The 15,324-nt window shown below is 49.6% G+C and overlaps 1 protein-coding gene across 2 annotated transcripts; it reads right to left on the reverse strand.

Annotated features, from left to right (window-relative positions):
* Nucleotides 1-570: 570 nt before the first annotated feature.
* On the reverse strand, nt 571-14,017 carry CASP9 (caspase 9). 2 transcript variants are annotated; one of them, XM_044996522.1, is made up of 10 exons: nt 13,766-14,017; nt 12,603-12,816; nt 10,812-10,901; nt 9,584-9,621; nt 6,827-7,003; nt 5,512-5,601; nt 4,427-4,574; nt 3,717-3,896; nt 2,984-3,093; nt 571-1,202 (listed from the first exon to the last, which is right to left on the reverse strand). In XM_044996522.1, the coding sequence occupies exons 1-10, from the start codon at nt 13,895-13,897 to the stop codon at nt 1,110-1,112; spliced, it is 1,272 nt and encodes a 423-aa protein (XP_044852457.1). In that variant the 5' UTR covers nt 13,898-14,017; the 3' UTR covers nt 571-1,109. The 2 variants fall into 2 exon arrangements, with proteins under 2 accessions (XP_044852457.1, XP_044852458.1); XM_044996523.1 differs by lacking the exon at nt 13,766-14,017 and adding an exon at nt 13,324-13,344.
* Between the last annotated feature and the right edge of the window lie 1,307 nt (nt 14,018-15,324).

Genomic DNA, 15,324 nt, shown 5'->3' on the forward strand with positions numbered 1-15,324 from the left:
TCCAGATTCTCCCCTTTCTTGCACGGAGTCCCTCACCTATCCTAGCCCTGCCATATCGCTTGTCCAGAAGGAGCATGTTGCTTAGCTGCAGCTTTGACACATGACAGGGCCCCCAGCTCCATTTCCCACAGATAAGTCTTCTGCTTCCCTCTCCCTGGAGGACCATTAACAGTGCAGGTGCCAGGCATACAGTGTTTCTACAGTAAAGCCAATCAGAATTGTACATAAGACCAACAGCAATGAGTCAGCTGCGGGGGAAATAATTTAATTGATGTCTTAACACAGCAACCAAAGGAATCACGCTTCTGATTTTATTTAAATAGAGAATCAGCCATTAAGCATCACAGACTAGCTGCAGCTGGTCTAAGCTACTCTGGTGTTCTTGGTAAGTCTGGATGGCTGTGATAATTCATTAGTAGGGGAGTTATTAAAGAGCCAGCAACATATTTTTTTTCCTAAAATCGTCATGCTTTTATTCCCCCGGACACTGGGGGAAGCCTAGCAGTAAGAGAGAAGTCAGAGAACGCCAGGCTAGCTGGAGAAAAGACAAGAGAATAAAAGAGCAAGACAAACTGTACCGAAAGAGTGGAGTCTTTAATACAAAAGGGCAACAGATGCTGTAAAACGATTCCCCACTCTCGAACACTGGCTTTTGATTCAGGTGCATTTTTGATTCAAAGAGCGTAAACACAAAGGTAATTACAAAACGCCGACGCTTCACCCACGCCTCCTGGTAGAGGGCACCGTAATCATGGTTAGAGTGGGGCCTGAAACGGCCACCGGCACGGCCCTCTGGATAGCAGAGATACAGAGTCCAAGGCTGCAACCTCCTAATGGAGGGCAGGACACTTCCCTTCAGTCCTTGTTGTCGGTCTTAAATGTCTTGAGATTAGGAAGCGACCAGTCCTGGTCTGACCAGGCAGGGGGTGAGACGTCTATTTCACAGTAATGAGCGAGTGAACACATTAAGCTTCCAAGGATAAATTAATCCATGAAAAGACGAAGGCCAACAGGAGCACTGGTTCAGAGCAGTGACGGCCAGGTGCAGAATCGTGAGGCCCGAAGAGGCGTCTCTCCGGGCATATGGCGGAGACCTCCCAGCCACAACTTTAGTCGGTCGCGAAGAAGAATTGTTTACGGAGGAAGTTAAAAGTGCCCGGCATCTGCTTGTACTTTCCTTTAGCAGACACAGCATGAGCCACCTGGGGAAGAGAAAAACCAAGGAGTTGGCTAGTTTGCTGGTTGAGTGTGGCGGAGCACAGCTTTTCCCAGCCCTGGAGACGCACAGCTAACGAGCGGTGCGGTGAGGAGGGCTGTATGTGTTAGGGAATGGGGAGGAGAGGCAGTGGGTAGGTTTAACATTTATAAGGTGAAGGGGGGGGGTTGCTGGCAGAATTAAGACAACTCTGAAGAAGGGCAGGGCAAGATAAAGAGTCCAAGAGCAGATCTTGCGTCAAACCTCTGTGCTGCACTGTAGGTCTTTGCCTCTAAGACACTTCAGAGCCCCTCCATCGCCCCCGTGCTCCTCATCAGATGCTAACCACTGAAGGCTGCCCGAGAGCAGTCAACACCCGCCCAGCCCACACATACAGTTCTTCGTATGAATCACAAATAACCTTTCCTTTGCTCACAAGAGATCAGGCATTTCTTTTGTGTCGACACGTTCATGCCGCTTCTTTCAAAGCGGAAAGGTCTATTATCCCTCTTCCCCTCCTGTATTTGCTAAGACTCCCCATCACCTCCCCAAGAATCCTGCACTGGGACCGAAGGATTTCAAAGCATTCGCTTCCCAGACTGAAAGCGGCCTGACCACTTTAGAAGTAGAGGGCCTGATCCTCAGCTTGTTAAAATCAACAGCCATTGTGCCATTGGCTTCAATTGGAGCAGAATCAGGTCCAGGAGATTGTGAGAACAATTTTTCTTTCCTGTTTTGAAGACAATGTAGATGCTTCTTGACACACGGGTTATGCAAAAGACCAGCTGAAATTCTGAAAAATAGAATGTCATTTGCCTAGTCTTGGATGGACAAAAACAACCACCTCCCCACTATCCGAGTTGTAGGTGTATGCCCAAAACACAATTCCTGGTAGGTGAATGATGATGATTATTGTTGGGCACCGCTGAGTAAACACAGTGGTGCATCTGATAATGACAAAACGGGCTTTTGTGCAATTCCATTGCAGTGTATGAGCGCTGCAGCACGGAATGGGTACCCTTAAAAGTTAGTTTGAGAGGTTAGGATTTCCACTGAATTATTTCTAAAACACTGTACCCGTCATTCACAATATGGGAGAGTTATTTCTGAGAATCCTAAATTAGTATATACTCAAAACTTACTGGTTCATTAACATACACATTTACATTTCATGCACATAAATTAAGATGCAATTACAGCACTCACAAGTCAAGATAAAAAAAAAAAAACATTAACACAAGCATCCGGTGGGGTTAACCATACAGCAGGACGTTCCAGGAGACAAATCAAAACCTCACCATGGCAGCAGAGAGAGTAAAAGCAAAAAGCTAAGAAAGATGAATACGGAGAACTCTGAACATTACAAACACAACCATGCCTTGCTATTATACGTCCAAGTAGGAGATTATCTCAACACATACCATTGTGCCTGCTGCTGTCTGCTCTGACCGTTTGGCTGTTTTGTGACAGGACGGACAGACGGTCCTTTGCTCTGAGGCAGGGTGAGGACAGGCCGTTAGGCAAAGATTAAGGCCTATATTTTCAAAAGTGACTTGTGATTTTGGGTGCGACACCTGAAAGGGACCTGATACTCAGAGGGCAGGTGCTCAGCCCTTTCGGAAAACCAGGCTTTTTCAAGGCATCTCTTCTTGGGCCACCCAAAACTGAAGCACCCAAAAATCACTGATCACTATTAAAAATGGAGGCCTAAGTGTCTAACGCCTGACTGAATGCAAAACCAAACGCCTACATTCTGCAAGAGAGAGAGTTAGAAAAAGGAACATTTACCCGCACTAGCATGCCCAGCAGGTCCTCAGTATGAGCATACTGTTCAAGCACGCTGTCCAGTGTCTCGACGTACCACGAGCCACTCCGGGTATCCCGCCAGGAGACAAAACCTTAGGCGAACACAGGGAAAGTAAGGAACTCATTCCCTACAAGCAGTCCTTTCTTTCCTGCCTAACTCCATAAGGAGATGCCCTTAGGAGGAGAATTTCCACCCTATGGGTAACTTCTTCCAAATCCAGCACTAGAACATCCAGACTCTTCGTGCGGGAGCGTGGCCAGTGCTACAGACTCACTGGGTGACCTGGGGCAAACCTTTCTGTGCCTCCGTTTCTTCCATCTGAAGTGGGGATAATAATTATTTGCCTCATGCAGGTGAGGGGCTCAGTTAATGTTTGAGAAGGACAGAGCCTCAGATGATAAATGCAGGGTGTTATTACTCACCAAAGAATAGGTTCTTTAAGGCTTTGAAATAGGGAAAGTCAGAATACATAATAAGCCCTTTCTCTCACATTGCACTTCTCATTCACAGACCTGAAAGCGTTTTACAAAGGGGTAAATTATCCCCATTCTACAGTTGGGGAAACTGAGGCAGAGGGCAGGGAAGTGACTTGTCCGAGGTCACCCAGCAGGTCAGTGGCAGAGCCAGGTACAGAGCCCAAGTCCCCTGAATCCCAGACCAGTGCTCTTGCCACTGCCTCCCTGCTAGGCCAGTGCTTTACTTAGGCTGTCTCACCTGGAAAAGTTGAATAGGACACCAAGATGTCACTGGGCGTGGGTAAGCTGGCTACGGCATCTGGCTCATCCAAGTTACCGGGCTGGATCTGAAAGGGAGTTGCATCCGACTCTACAGAACCTCCATGAGGTTGGTTTACAGGTGAATCAGAATCCACCTCAAATCCTCGATCTTTCTGCTCTGCAAGAGGCAACCAGAAAGCCCTTCTCTGTTACATATGTAAGAAATAAGCCGTGGGTCCCTCTCACCCCTTAGCAAACACGGTCCTTGAACTAAAGGAGCCTTTTGTTTCATCTTCTGCTATGTTGGCTGACTCGGAGCCACCTGCAATTCACTCAAGCACAGAGTCCATTCATGCCAACCAGATGCTCTGAGCCAAATACTGAAATCTGAAACAATCAGCCATGGCAGAGGCCATACAGAAGCTGCATCAGTTTGCTTCCTTCTGCTCAAAGCTCCAGTGCAGTGGAACACACCTCCGGCTCGGACGTCTCACTCTCCATGGCCAATCAGTGCATTACCTCAGCAACAAGAATATGGGGCACAGAGCAAGAGAAGACAGCCTGAGAAAAGGGAATAAGAACAGCAAAAGAAAGAGATGACACAGAATTATTATACCCTAAGTGCCAATGCACAAGCAAGCGGCCAGACAACTGCTTCTCCCCCTGAAGGAGCCCCGAAGGCAAAGCACTGCTAAAGCCAATATTCACCTCCGCCACAGGCTTGAATAAAGAAGAGCTTGGGTTTTCCTCTCAAGCTTGGGCAATGGGACCCATTGAAAAAGTTCACAATCTTTTCGACGGGAATGTGCTTTCCATCCGTGCCGTAAATACCCCCGGGAAACTGAATATGGCTGGTCTGAAAGAGCAAAATCCACTGGCTGTTAACACAAAGGCAATAGGCCAACCTTTCCTCTAGTATAAATAACCCCCATTTTAAAAGTCTTTCCTTGGAAGCCAGGATGAATCCAATGCTCTGGTATTTAGGATGTGAGTTAAGGAGAGAGAAAACCAATAAGTTATTTTAAATAGTCTAAATTCCAGAAACCCATGCCCCTGATCTTCCAATGGCCCCTATCTCTCCCCCAAAACCTGGGATTTGTCAGCTCTAGTTTAACCACGGGCTAATTTGAATATTTGCTTAACGGACACCCTAAATGGTCTTCTTTCTGTAATTTCACCACATTTCCTCTAGCTAGGTGCTGTTGTAATCCAGGGATTCATTATACACCCCCCATTGATCCATGGAAGCTCCCATGGCGGATGTAGAATTATTCCATACAAAACATTGTCCAGCACGAGGCTCCCCTCACTGTTTCATTCACCATAAACTTCGTGTCCCAAGAAGGTTAGAGCAGAGTTATAAGGGGCACAGGAAGGGGGATTAGCAGCAAGGTCAGATTAACATAGGAAAGAGCTTGTGTTTGATATGGTTTCTGTCACCCCTGTGAGAAAACACCTCATCACAACGTTTTACAGCTATAAAGCAACCACCGGGCCTACCACCAAGGGAGGCCCCCATCACGCATGGTGACCAGGTAACCCCCATCGGACTGTACACTTGGTTCAGCACTGCAGTTAGAACATCCTTTCCCTTGGCAACCCTACATAGCACGATGCCTGGAAGAGAGAGGCCCCAATGGCCTGTGTCCACCGGATAAGATCAGGACAGGAGGGAGAAGAAACCAGTCTTCACTCTGATGCCCAGGGAACGGTGGCAATCAACACCGACCTTTCAGGAGCATGCTTCTCCCACACGCCCAGAGAGATATGAACGAGATCGCCGATCCTCCTACCTGACAGCCGTGGGAAAGGATCACCACCAGGCAGCAGTCCAGAGCGCTGTGGTCCTGCCTCGCCAGGCGCTGCAACTCCCCGGCAATGTCCTACACACATTTGCAAAGGTCAGCAACTGTTACCTTCAGTCCTACCCCTTAGCAATCCTATGCTGCTGAAAGGGGTCAGGTTGTGCTCCCCGGAGACTGGCCCGCCTAAGAGCACAGACAAGCTTCCCTGCACTGTTCAATGCTGATCTGGGGACACTGCTGCTGTGGAGGAGGGCAGACCCATTGCTCGCTCCACGGCTCAGTCAATCCTTGCCCTCTCTTTTGCCAGCAAGGCTGTTAAAATCAGTGCCAGGTGTGATTACAATTTTGTTACACTGATGTGTGTCCACAGGGAGACCAACCCTATTTTCTTCACATGGGACACTGAACCACTGTCAGATGGAACAAGTTCAGGGTGATTGCAATCTACTGCTACTTAACGTTTGCCATTTAACCACAGAGATTTACTTTCCTATTTTAAAGGACACCCTCATTTCTGCGTTTCTCCCAAATGCAGCACCAATGGAAGGCAGTGCATTTGAGCGTGCGCACACACACCAATGCTCCACCACAGATTTTAAAATAATCAGACTCGTTTGTTTTGGTTTCAATAGGTATGCGAGGAGATTGAATATCCTGCTTAATATCAACTATTATATCATTCAAGAACAAACAGAAAATCAAGCCCCTGGGTACGCCAATCAGGGAGAATCTCAGTCAGAGATATCAAATAAATACACCCACAGACAATTACTTATAAATCATGTTCAGGGATAAAAACTCAGCCCAGAAAGCGCCAAAAATGGGACTCCTTTTTCGTCTGTTACTATAACAGCAAAAGACAAGATTTGAAAGTAATGCTTTCGCGGTCTCTTTGAACACTGAAGTTTTGGGTTGGGGGGTTATGTGCCTTTCCCATCGGAGCACATATTGTCACCCTCTAGCAACACTTTTAGGGTACGTCTACACTGCAAGCGAAGGTGCGATTGTAGCACAGGTAGGGAGACTCATACCAGCTTTCATCTAGCTAGCACAGATAACAGTAGCCGTGTAGATGTGGTGGCATGGACTTCAGTGAGGGCTAGCCACACAAGAACGTACACAGGCTCTCTGACGGGCTTGTCCTCAGGCAGTTAGCCTGTGCTGCCAGGTCTGAACAACGACGGTTATCTGTACTAGTGAGACTGAAGCTAGGACAGGTCTGCCTACCCTTGCTACAACAACACCTTCACCTGCAGCATAGCCTCTTAGTCCCTCGGCTCTCGCCAAATGCGTCCACCTTTACCTGAGCTTTGAGATCTCGTCGAACCAGGACGTCAAAGTGCAGTGACTTGAAGCGCTTCTCCAGTTTCTCACAGTCTACGTTGGAGCCCTCTCGAGAAGACAGGTCAGACTCTTCGGTGAAACGGACGTTGTTGATGATGAGGCAGTAACCACACGGGTCAGCTTTCAGAACATAAGCCTGGCACACATACCCACCGGGGAGCAGTCAGACAGACAAACTAAATTCAACCTCCTTGGTTCAGTGTCCACCAGCTAATCCAGCGGGATGCAACTCAGAACCGAAAATGCAGCTTTCATGAAGCTCATTTGATTGCTTCTGTAAACTCAATGTATTGTTTGCCCAGGATGACAGATGGATAATGGAATCCATGCTCCCTATCTAAGTTCCCTCTGTGCTGTGCAGCTGCATCCGTGCAGGCAGGGAGAAGCATCTCTCCCCTGGCCCGAAGCTGCCGCAGCCAGGGACAGGCGCCTCTGCCCCAGCTCCGGAGCCGCCTGGCGGGAAAAGGCGCTCTCCTCGGCCCCGGGCTGCTGTGCTGAGAGACGGCTGTGGGGGAGTCTTCTCTCCCCGCCGCAGCCCCAGGGAAGTCTGCACCCCAAACCCCTCATCCCCAGCCCCACCCCAGAGCCTGCACCCCCAGCTAGAGCCCTCACCCCCCAACCCTCTGCCCTGGCCTTGAGCTCCCTCCCACATCCCAAACTCCTCATCCCCAGCCCCACCCCAGAGCCTGCACCCCCAGCCAGAGCCCTCACCCCAACCCTCTGCCCTGGCCTTGAGCTCCCTCCCACATCCCAAACCCCTCATCTCCGGCCCCACCTCAGAGCCTGCACCCCCAGCCAGAGCCCTCACCCCCCAACCTCTGCCCTAGCCCTGAGCTCCCTCCCACATCCCAAACCCCTCATCTCCGGCCCCACCCCCAGACAGAGCCCTCACCCCAACCCTCTACCCTGGCCCTGAGCTCCCTCCCACATCCCAAACCCCTCACCCTTGGCCCCACCCCCAGCCAGGGTCCTCACCCCAACCCTCTGCCCTGGCCCTGAGCTCCCTCCCACATCCCAAACCCATCATCCCTGGCCCCACCCGAGGCCACACCCCCAGACAGAGCCCTCACCCCAACCCTCTACCCTGGCCCTGAGCTCCCTCCCACATCCCAAACCCATCATCCCTGGCCCCACCCCAGAGCCTGCACACCCAGCCAGAGCCCTCACCCCCCAACCCTCTGCCCTGGCCCTGAGCTCCCTCCCACATCCCAAACCCCTCACCCCGGCCCCACCCCCAGCCAGAGCCCTCACCCCAACCCTCTGCCCTGGCCCTGAGCTCCCTCCCACATCCCAAACCCCTCACCCTTGGCCCCACCCCCAGCCAGGGTCCTCACCCCAACCCTCTGCCCTGGCCCTAAGCTCCCTCCCGCACCCCAAACAGCTCAGCCCCACCCTCACCTCACATCACCTCCATATTGGTGCACAAAACAAAATTCATTCCGCACATGGACGTAAAAAGTTGGAGGGAACATTGCTCACTATATATATCTCCCCAAGCAGCTGGGATAATGTTGCACATGCAACTTTACTTCATTCATGCAGAGTCCCACTGAAGTCAACGGGATCAGCAGAATCAGGGTCTTGACTGAAATGGATACAGGGTCAAACTCACTTCCATTGACCTACATCAGGGATGGATTTGGCCTCCACTTTCCTAAACATGCAGGTCTGTATTCTCATGATACTAGCTTAACTTATAATGGTCATGGTGCATGAATGTGTGCAGTGCATTTTAGTTAGTGGGGGTTTTTTCATTCGTATATTTCACACGATAATTACAAAAACAAAATACCCACTCTATAAATGCAGCACACTTTAAGTGTTGCGCTAGGTAATTATTAGTTGTCTTGATGATAAAAAATATTTGACCATGCGTTATTGGTCACATTTATGTTGTATTTAATGTAATTCGAAGAGCGAGTGTGGTGTGACAATTGTTCTAATCTGAACTGGCCCAGTCAAAGCAGCAGGACTCCCTCAGATGCTGCATCTGACACCTGGACATCAAAGTCACATTTGCCAGTAATTATTTAAATGATCTTTTAAACAACACAGAACAGTTTGATTCAAATGAACCGTAAATAAGCAGAAATGTAAGTTACCAGTCTGCAGGCAAACATTTTCAAAAGCATCTAACTCCCATTAACTTTGGCACTGGAGGCCAGATTGAGACCTGCTAGGCACTTCGAAGTTTTGCCAGCATAGCTCAGTTGGTTGTGGGGGAGGAAGGACAATCACACCCATAACTGATTGCTCTAGGGCTAGCAAAACCCCTAGACACAGTTATACCAGCAAAAATGTCCTTTTGCTGCTTGTTTCGTTCAGGGAACTGGTAGAAACTATACTGGCAAAAAAATTCTTTTGCCCAGTACTCTGGCAAATCCTTTCTAGCATAGACAGAACCTTACAAAGGTAGTTAGTCACTTGAAATAATGGCAGGCCCCCAGTGAGATTTACAACAATAGCTTAGTGAGATAGGCGCCTAACTCCCACAGACTTTCAATGGAACTTAGGCACCTCACTTGCATAGATGCTTTTGAAAATTACACGAGACACCTGCTTCACCTTTAGGCACCTAAATACCTTTGTAATTCAGAGACTTCAGAGCCTAAGTCCCTTTGACTTTTGAAAATGGGATGCAAAGTGGGTGGGATGGGGGAGAAAAAGGTGGTAGTTCAATGAGTAAAAATGACATACGTAGAAACAGGAAACTAACCATATCTGAGTTCCTCCTGGATGTCTCTGCAGCAGAACCTACAACATGTGATGAGAGAGAAATGACGTACAGCTCCGCCGCCTACTTCACATTCGTTAGGGGTTGGGTCCCTGCTTAATGGGATTAATATTAATGCAAATATTTCCAGTGCTTTGACCCATTTCTTAACATGTTCAGTCACACCTGAACTCCTCCTCGCTCCCGGCCACACACAGGAAAGAAACATTGTTCCTTTACATGCATAATCGGACTGCAGATGTTGAGAGTGAAGTTCTGGGGGTTCATTTATCATGGCTTTGGACATTGCCTGCTAAAGATTATTGACCAGAGAGTCGTGAATTTGAGCTTCATTTGTCATAACAGAATCGGATGGGAAATCATCTCAGAGCCTTACCAACCCAAATACCTTCTCTCCTCTCCTAAGCAGCAGGCAAACTAGCCTAGCCTATAGAAGTCTCTGGAACAATCACTGTTACAACTCAAAGTAGTTTTCCTTTTGACAGCGTCTAGTTGTTCAGACTGATTACATTCCATCTTAAATCAACAATTACATGGCACTAGTACACGTGGGGCTGCATCTCTCCCACCTTTGATGGATGGATCCTCTCTGACAGAGCCTTGGTTTTAGGCTCGGTATTTTCTTCTCTGGGTGCTTCTAGTGGCTAGCAGGCTCTCAGACAGAAATGTGTACAAACACTATGGATTCGATACAAGTAATAGTACGCAGAGATACCTGCTTCACAGAGGGAAATGGCTGCAGGGGGCTGCTAGTCACTGCACACAGGGAGAAAATCATCATTGCTCAGGAGAGGTGCCTGGACTAGCAGGGGATGGGTGCAACGTGTAGACAGCATGATCAGCTAGCCGGTGGCAAAAGGGTAGAGGGAATGCGTCCAGCGGAGTTATGGAGCGGTACTAATACACTCCAGAGCAGAGGTTCTCAACCATTGTGAGCTGCAAAAATGTGTTATGTGGGCTGCATCCGATACCTGTATGGCCCTGCGGATGTCACATGGGCCACAGGTCTGTGCTGATTGGGCTGCAGGTTGAGAACCACTGCTCCAAAGGTTGCTCCATCCACAAGGTGGATTGGCACAATATGTGGGCCACCCTGAGGCTCTCAGAGAAAGATGGGCTGAAGGGATCTACATGAGGTATGGGGAGAGAGGAGAAGGAATGAAGGACAGATAGGATTTAAGCCAAGAATTGGCAAGCGGAGACGGCTTACCCCGAGCTGCTGCACTGGGACGTGTTGGCTCTTGGCATCTCTTAGTCACGGCTTGGACTGGGGTAGGTAAATATTCATGAACCTTCCCATCTGTAAAGGTATAAGACACTTGCATTACTGCCCTTCCTATAGACTTTTGCAAGAGATAAAAGCATACGAAGCAGAGAGCAGGCCTCTCTCCGGAGGATCCATGCCAACCAGGTAACTGAGCCTCTCGCCCTGCTGCTTGGAGCTGGGACAGCAGTTGTACTTTTCCCCTGCGAGTCTTTGATTAGAACTGTGGGAGCTGAGGCTAGGACCAGACTCAACAGTGGACGGGAATTGCGAGCACACAGCAAAACTTGTTCTCACCATCACCTGGAGGGCACCTGCCCCTTTCTTCCTGGCTTGTGCTCTTAGGAATAGCAACCCTCTCCCCCTTCCTCACCCCACCCAAATAATTAAAGCACCCTGAAAAGGCCAAGCCCTTCATAAAAAGACTTCTCTCTACTCCACCCCTACCTAAATCCCACCCTAAATTCTCACTCCTTCATGTCCTCTGTCCTACGTGATCCTTGCATCCCTCCTCCTGGTCCCACTTTCACTTTTGCCTCTTCTTTCCTACCACCACTAATTGTCAGGATGATCTCCCAAAACCCCCGTCTCTCCTGCTTCAAACCCTTTGCCTTTCTCAAGGCCTTACTGTGCTGATCTTCTCAGTCCCAAATGTCTTTGCAACTTCTCTGCTGTCGTCCTGTGTATCGGACTCGTCTGAGTGAGAGCAGACACTCTTCAGGGCAGGGATCCTGCCTTTATGTTTTTGGTAAAACAATTTGTAATACTTATAGAACTCTCTGTATAAGGCCTGGTCTACACTGGAAAAGTAGGTTGGCATAACTACATCACTCAGGGGCATGTAAAATCCACACCCCTGAGTGGCGTAGTTAAGCCGACCTAAGTCCCTGTGTAGACAGCGCTAGGTTGATGGAAGAATTCTTCCGTTGACCTAGCTATCCCTCCCCCCATAGCTTCAGGGGGGTGGATTACCTGCACTGAAGGGAGAACCCCTCCCGTCAATACAGCGGTGTATACTCTGAAGCCCTACAGTGGCGCAGCTGTGCCACTGTAACATTTTAAGGGCAGACAAGTCCTTAGGAATAACAAAGAAAATGTTGTTAATGAAACTAGCTATCCAAGAAATATGAATATGTAAAGTTAAAAACAGGATAGGTAGACAAGTTACACATCAAATGCAAATAAAATATACTACGCTATACAGTCCCTTCCATCCAAGAACCTTAGCACCCTTTAGCTTTACAGTAATTAAACCTCAGAAATCCTTTGACAGGTAAGGAGGTTTTACCCCCATTTTATAGATGGAGGAATTGTGATTTGACCAAAATCCCACAGCATGTAAGACACCAGGCTAGGAATGGAATTCAGCTCTGCCAATGTCCAATCCCTTCTCTAATCACTGGATCACCCTCTCTCGCCAATAGAAAAAGAGAAATGTTTGTGTCCTCGGAGGTCAGATTTGAGACACCACCGAGGTTACCTGCAAAAAAAAAAGTTATTAGCACAGCACTAGGAGATTGCTGCCAATTAAAAGTTTTCAGTGGTATTGGATAGCATTATATTTTCCCAGTGGCTGTGCGGAATAATCTATACGAGCAATGATTCTGGAAGACATCTGGGCTATCAGATTTCACAAGCTGTTAGCCAGCCTCCTGTACCTCCACAGCAACAGGGTTTACAACTGCTGAATCCAATTTTGCTGTCTATTACGAAAACAGCACCACCACTGATACTTACAGGTATCACCCTTTCCACCACGTAAGCCCAATTCAACTGGTTTTAGATCAAGTGGACGCAACGGTGGGAATCTGTCCCCTTCACTCAGCAAAGCGGCAAGGTCATTCTGTCCAGTTTCTCGCAAGCTTGAGACGAATGCAGGAAAAGCTTGTCTTCCTCGCGTCTGAAGGTCTGTAACCAACTGCCTGGCTTGGTCTCTTCGAGTGCCTGCTCTCTATAGGGGAGCCAAACCAAGGCAGAAAGCATTAGCATCCCATGTGCACGGCATGTCTGCAGTCCAGCAATTCATAAACAGCATGGCGATGAGCACAAGAAAGGACGGGGGATTTTCTAGATGTGAACAGAACATAAACTGATCAGGGTGTTGTCTTTTTAGCCAGCCAACTCATTGATGGCCCTCCCATCTTTCACATCAGCCTCTGGCTAGCAAATTCAAGCCTCTGCCTAGTAGAGGCCCACTGAATTTTTTAAGGCCCAGGTACTATTATCCCTGATAGGTAGGGAAACTGAGGCACGGAGGAACTTCCTCTGGGTCAGACAGCAAGTGAGTGGTACAGTGAGGTATAAAACCCAGGTCACCTGATTCACAGTGCTCCACTCCAACCACAAGCCAACATTGCCTCCCACATGACAGGGCAAGTTCTACTGTATCATAACTTTGTCGGTTTTGGTTTTGTACAAACAAACCCCCAGCCTTTGAAGCGTCTCTTGGCTTGTTTACCGCCATGGTTAGGGTTATGCCACTTTAATTCCAATGTTGTCCTTCCAGCTCACATTCATAACACTTAAATTCACAGCAGCTCCCGCCATAACCCGGAACGGACTGATCAGAAATCCAGGGAACTCCCCACAACTTCTGATTTGCCAGTGGCTGCAAAAGTTCAGCTGACAATGGCAATGGCATCTAGCGGCTGAATGGGTTCATTTCAGTGGAGAAGTTCCCCAGCAAGCCTAAGGGGTCCTGCAAACCCCCGGGGGGGCAGGGTGTGTGGGGGGTTTGCAGGACTGCACTGCAGTCTCTAGCCATGGGCGGGGACTCAACATGCAGTGACCCCAGGGCAGGGGGAAGCAGCCTGAACAAAGGAGGAGGGGAGGACTGAGCAGGGATGGGGGCTACAGCGAGGGCGGCGGGGGGTGAAGGGGGTCCGGCCAGAAGCTCCCACCTGGATCTCCTCGATCATGTCCTGCGTGAAGACGCCCTTGTGCAGCAGCAGGTCCCAGAGCGGAGCCACCTGCAGCTCCCCCACCAGGTGCAGGCGGTTCCGCTGCAGCAGCGCCCGCTGCGCCTCCTCCATCCCCGCCGCCCGCGGACCCCCTTGGGTGGGACCCAGCGGGGAGCCGCAGCCAGAAGACAGCCGAGATGCTCCGCTTGCTTCCGGGATCCGCCCTCAGCCCGGCCCCCTTCGGGGCGGTCTATAGGATCCGGCCTTCCCTGAGGCCCCTCCTCCTATAGGGGCCTCCCCTCTGGTTCCTATAGCGCCCGCCCTGATGCCCAACGTGTAGGGCTGTGGGATACCAGCCCCTGCGGATCCCCAGGGATTTGCACGCGTCCTTCCCCTTTTCCGCCAGCTCCCTTCACAGCACCTTCCCTTTCTCTCTACCCAGAGGCCCTAAAAGCATCTACCTTCTCTCTAGGGGTTTAGAAGCCCCTGTTGCACCTTTCTATAATATCCTGTAGCCCTTCCACTATCAATACTAGTCATCCCCCAAAACAATTAAATTCTCCCCCATCAAGCAGCACTGCACAGCTAACAGCAGTATATGTATGTCCACATCCTCTATTCAAGTGGCTGGCAATGGGTGAAGACCCCAGACTAGACGGACCATTAGTGCTGTCATTCCTGCAAGGAAAAAATATTTCCATGTGTAGCGGCAAACTTTACTCTCACGTTGGTGTGAATTTGGAGTAACTCTGCTGCAACCTGTGGTGTTCTACTGGCTTTACACTGGTACAACTGAGAGCGGAATTTGGACCCGAGTGTGTGGTCTTTGAGGTCGCACTAATAGCCCTATATAATTGTGTGGAAGCAAAGAAATGTAGGCTGTTTTGAATAGGGTTGGCATTTTATACAGCCAGTGGGTCAAGCTCCCTAATTCAGTTACCATGCCAACAGAGGAGCAGGGGAGACGGAGGTGAGATGCAGAAGCAGAAAAAAAAACATATTGTGAGGCCAAGAAGCCACAGGGTGACGCAGCACCACGGTGAAGTGCTGGCACCGTGATGCAACATGTTGTCACAGCAGCACCATGGTGACAGCAGGACATACAGGGGCTGGAACCAGGTTTAGGGGGGTGCTCTTGCACCCCTTGGCTTGAAGTGGTTTCCATTATATACAGGGTTTAGTTTGCTTCAATGGCTCTCAGCAACCCCCCCGCCCACACACACAATACAAATTGTTCCAGAACCCCTGCAATGACAGGATACCACATTATGATGCAGCGCCATGGTGACGGAGACATGGGCTGACATCGAGACATGACGTCACATGGTGACGCAGCACAACGGTGACACAGGCTGACATCATGACATGTCACATGGTGACGCAGGCTGACATCATGACATGTCGTCACGCCCCAGGTCATGGTGCTGTGATGACATGGGCCAATGCCCCACCATGGCATCACGTCACGATACTCCTGCCGCGACAGGAAAGGTGGTTACAACAAGGCGTCCCCCAGCCCGGGCTTCTTGGCTTGTATCCCGTCATGCTCCGCGCGATGG

This window comes from Mauremys mutica, chromosome 21, assembly GCF_020497125.1.
Source record: "Mauremys mutica isolate MM-2020 ecotype Southern chromosome 21, ASM2049712v1, whole genome shotgun sequence".
In the NCBI taxonomy this organism is placed as follows: Eukaryota; Metazoa; Chordata; order Testudines; family Geoemydidae; genus Mauremys; species Mauremys mutica.